General features: G+C 50.2%; 1 protein-coding gene across 1 annotated transcript; it reads left to right on the top strand.

Annotated features, from left to right (window-relative positions):
* The first annotated feature begins 2,056 nt into the window (after nt 1-2,056).
* LOC135981328 (uncharacterized) lies at nt 2,057-4,601 on the top strand. The gene is made up of 2 exons (XM_065583324.1): nt 2,057-3,037; nt 4,032-4,601. The coding sequence occupies exons 1-2, from the start codon at nt 2,461-2,463 to the stop codon at nt 4,505-4,507; spliced, it is 1,053 nt and encodes a 350-aa protein (XP_065439396.1). The 5' UTR covers nt 2,057-2,460; the 3' UTR covers nt 4,508-4,601.
* Nucleotides 4,602-4,937: the final 336 nt, after the last annotated feature.

Below are 4,937 nucleotides of genomic sequence, written 5' to 3'. Positions count from 1 at the left end.
GGGCCTCAGCCTGTAAACCCCGGTAAGCCAGCCAGGAGCTGTCTCTTGCTCCCCCAGTCCCTGCTCGCAGCACTGCTCTTTACAGGGTGCTGGCAGTTCTCTCAGCTCTCTAGAAACACAGTCTTTCCTCCCTGGGCTCCCAGCAGAGAACTGCCCTCCTCTGCCCTGCAGCTCCCTTTTTATATGGGCCTTCTTGGCCATGATTGGCTGCTCCCTTCAGCCCTTTTCTGATAGGCTGCGCAGGAGGCAGCCACCCTGGGCTCTAGTAACCTCATAGAGGCCAGTGTGGGGCAGGCGCCCCATCACACATTCTCCCAATTGTCAAAGTTAGACTCAGGACTCATAGTTTGTTAGACCACTCTGTTTTATTAGCACAGCGCTCTGCTAATACATTCAGATAACGTGAGCCCCCATGCAAGATTCAAACAGTCTTATTTATACAGATAAAAGGGTGCGAACTAAACAAAGGGACAGAGAGAGCAAAATTGTAAAATTTGCATAGGGCACAATATGCATATCCTGCTTCCTTATGGATCTAAGGCTAATGCTTCACCAATTGCCCTTAAGTGGGGCAATTCATTAAGCAGTTAATGACTGCTTTCCTGCCCCCTGGCTTGCAGCATTTCTCATTTCTACTTAAAGGTACATACAGCATTCTTTAATTCATTCTATTTCTTTAATATAATTCATTTCACTTTCACAATCCCTCCTTTTGGTCAAGCTCACGCAAAGACCAACCATTACTGGGTTCCACATATTAATCGTTCTTTATCTCTTCGTTCATCAGTGATATTTCGAAATCATCATATTAGCACTCTGTTTTGGGGCAGTCACTTGGGTGGCATACCTTACACAATTCTGGATACAACAGGAGATTTGCTGAAAACATACAAAAATCATTAAGATTTCAAACAGGATAGTCAGGGCTCCCTGAAACAACCAGTTTCCTATGCCAGAGAAATTGAACGGGTTACTTAGCTACTTCCATAAAGAACTCGGCTCTTCATGGGGAAGATATGCGATTTGTTCTAAGTGACTAGCGCGATCTATTACCTCATTGGTGTCATCAGGTATGAACACACAACAATTCTTTTCCAGTGAGAGCACAGGTCCCTCCTTTGGCCGCCAGCACAATGTCCAATGCCTGACGGTTTTGGAGGGCCATCTGTCAGATCGCCCGTTTCTTTGGCCAGGGATTTTTAAACTCTCTCCGATTTCATTTGCCATTATTTCAACTACTGCTTGTAACCTCAGGAGCCTTTTTGCATGGTGTTGAAAGATTGTATTGTTTTCACTAAGGTTACTGTAGGGGGAACATGAAATTGATTTTTTTCTGTTTGATCCTCAGGTCAAGAAAAAATTCATATCCCCATACCCAGCCCGCCACTTTTTAGTTTTATTCGAATAATCCCATACACCATTGGCCACAATATGCTGAAGGCAACGGCTTTTTCCCAGATCCAGCCCTGTTCATTACACACTCAACACCAATGACCTTTTCCCTCCACCACACTTATCCATTTAGATACATTTATTCCCACTGTTTCCCAAGTGTCATTATTGTTCCATGTTTTGTTAAATGAACAAGGTCCTCCAGTGAGGTCTGGGGAATTGAGTGGGATTGCCAGGACAGGAACACCAGCTTGAGAGTGGGCTGGGATGTGGCTGCAGACCCAGCAATTAGAAATATTAAGGGTCTGAGCTATCCACACTTACTGCTGGATAAAAGAATTGTCATTGTGGACTCCCCAGACCTTAAGACACCAGCAGCTGAGGAACAGGCGCCACCAGAGGCGCATGTTGGAGGCAAGGCCCTTCTGGTTCTGACAACCTCAACTGAGGGAACCGCAGTCACGGTTTTACATCCACCAGGCAGCAGGCGCTAGGCTCACTACTGCTTCTTTTTGAGCCTTGCTTTAGGTCCTCGTCTGCTTCTGGCAACCCTTACGAGCGCGTAGATGGTAAGGTATTGCAGGCTGTTCCTCTACGTCTTCTTCCGGAGTCAAAATTGACTCTGCATAGTCCTGAGGTGGTGGTTGGTTTGCTGGAGGTGGTGCCTTCTTAGGCCTGGTCTACACTAGGCGTTTATGTCGAAGTTAGCGCCGTTACATCGAATTAACCCTGCACCCGTCCACACTGCGATGCTATTTAGTTCGACATAGAGGTCTCTTTTATTCGACTTCTGTACTCCTCCCCGACGAGGGGAGTAGCGCCAAATTCGACATGGCCATGTCGAATTAGGCTAGGTGTGGATGGAAATCGACGCTAATAGCTCCGGGAGCTATCCCACAGTGCACCACTCTGTTGACGCTCTGGACAGCAGTGCGAGCTCGTATGCTCTGACCAGCCACACAGGAAAAGCCCCGGGAAAATTTGAATTGGAATTCCTTTTCCTGTCTGGCCAGTTTGAATCTCATTTCCTGTCTGGACATCGTGGCGAGCACAGCAGCACTGGCAACGATGCAGAGCTCTCCAGCAGTGATGGCCGTGCAGTCTGTGAATAGAAAGAGGGCCCCAGCATGGACTGATCGGGAAGTCTTGGATCTCATCGCTGTGTGGGGCGATGAGTCCGTGCTTTCCGAGCTGCGATCCAAAAGACGGAATGCAAAGATCTACGAGAAGATCTCTAAAGACATGGCAGAGAGAGGATACAGCCGGGATGCAACGCAGTGCCGCGTGAAAATCAAGGAGCTGAGACAAGGCTACCAGAAGACCAAAGAGGCAAACGGACGCTCCGGATCCCATCCCCAGACATCCCGTTTCTATGAGGCACTGCATTCCATCCTCGGTGCGGCCGCCACCACTACCCCACCAGTGACCGTGGACTCTGAGGATGGGGTAGTGTCCACGGCCGGTTCCTCGGACATGTTAGGGGACGTGGAAGATGAGGAAGGAGATGAGGAGGGCGAGGCAGTCGGCAGCGCTCACAACGCTGATTTCCCCGACAGCCAGGATCTCTTCATCACCCTTACAGAGATCCCCTACGAAGCGTCCCCAGCCGTTACCCCGGACACAGAATCTGGTGAAGGATCAGCCAGTAAGTGTTGTAAACATCTAAACATTTATTTTTAACAAAACAGGAATATTAACAATTTAAAGAATGGGTTGTTCATGATTAGTGTGCCCTATGCGCTTAACGGTTTAGTCATGGGCAGTGCAAGTTTTGAAAAAAAATCTAGCAATGTCCGGTTTTCAGTGATTGTCCTGCACAAGCCGCTCTACTGTTTATTCCCTGCTACTGCAGCTACAGTAAAATGCGGTCTATATGTCCGGGGATAGAGCAGTAGTCCTCCTGGGATATCTCCACGAAGCTCTCCTGGAGGTAACTTGAAAGCTGTTCCATGAGGTTCCTGGGGAGAGCGGCCTTATTGGGTCCTCCGAAGTACGAGACGTTGCCGCGCCACGAGACTATCACGTACTCGGGAATCATTGCTCTGCATAGCAGGGCGGCATACGGCCCTGGTCTTTGGAGGCTTTCCCGGAGCATTCTCTGTCTGTCGCTCTCAGAGATCCTCATCAGGGTGATGTCGCCCATGGTGACCTGCTTTTAATTAGGTAGGGGAATGTTAGTGTTGGGACTGCTTTCCCGTTCCTTGACAGAACTGTAACCGCTGGTTTTTAGCCACGCGGTGGAGGCGGGAGAGGGGCAGCCGAAAGGGATCGTTCCCGGGGACAGCCGCGAGGGGGTGGGACAGGGGCAGAGTTCCCGCTTGCCGGATTGCTGGCTGCAGGAACTGACATAGCTTTAAATGTGAAATGAGGCCAGTGGTAATCTAAAAGTTTTAAACTGCCACAAGTGTACGGCTTACCATGTCTGCCTGCAACAGAAATTCCGTTGTGCTGCCCCGCTTCTCAAATGTGCTGTGCAAGACCCCAGGCACTGAATGCGAAGGCCGAAAATTCGACCTTGTGCTGAGTGCGCATGTGATAGGTGCTGTGCATGGTCTTGTTCACAGAGAAAGACTATGTTCTTTGTTCACAACTACATTTTTCTTTCTGAGGAATTCACTCCCTTTTTCCCATTTCCACAGCCCCATCTGTGACTGTCTCACAACCTAGCCTGGAATCACACTCCCAGAGGCTAGCGCGGATTAGGCGTAGGAAGAGGAGGACACGGGAGGACATGTTCTCTGAGCTTATGGCCTGTTCCCAAGCCCAGGCAGCACAGCAGACCCAGTGGCGGGAGAACTTGACCCGAATGCACCAAGCCAACATGGATCGGGAGGAGAGGTGGCGGCAGGAAGACCAGCAGGCGACTCAAACGCTGCTTGGACTACTGAGGGAGCAAACGGACACGCTCCGGCGCCTTGTGGATGTTCTGCAGGAACGGAGGCAGGAGGACAGAGCCCCGCTGCAGTCCATCTATAACCGCCCTCCCCTGCCACCAAGTCCCATACCCACCTCACCCAAAGTGCAAAGAAGGAGAGGCGGCAGAGTCCCTGCTAACTCTCACTCCACCCCTGCAGAGAGCTCTAGTAGCAGAAGGCTCTCATTTCCCAAAATTTGAACAGTTCTTTCCTTCCCGCCTGACACAAGCCCCCGTCCAAGTTTCACCTCCCAATGCCATGTGTAGTTGATAATAAAAAATATGTTTCTGTAAACTACTGTTTCAATCATGTTCTTTTGGAGGAGGATGGGAAAGGGGGTTGGTAATTGGACAGGACAGTCACCTTTGGCAGGGTACATAGTCGGGGGCAGGCACAGCAGCAGGGCACATACACAGTGCAGTGATGCAGTGACTAGTTACCCTGGTTAGTCTGGGAGGTTGTTTTCATGTTATGTGGTGGGGGGTGGGTTGCTCTGTGACTTTGTGGCAGGGGAGGGCAGTTACAGATCTTAAGCGGCGGTCCTTAGGCAGGATCACAGAGCCACACAGCAGGGGATCTGTAACCGTCCTCCCCCTGCCACAAAGTCACATAGACCCCCCCATACACACA

This window comes from Chrysemys picta, chromosome 2 (genome assembly GCF_011386835.1).
Source record: "Chrysemys picta bellii isolate R12L10 chromosome 2, ASM1138683v2, whole genome shotgun sequence".
Taxonomy (NCBI): Eukaryota; Metazoa; Chordata; order Testudines; family Emydidae; genus Chrysemys; species Chrysemys picta.
The sequence above is the reverse complement of the archived record's forward strand: the minus strand, read 5'-3'. Positions and strand labels throughout refer to the sequence as shown.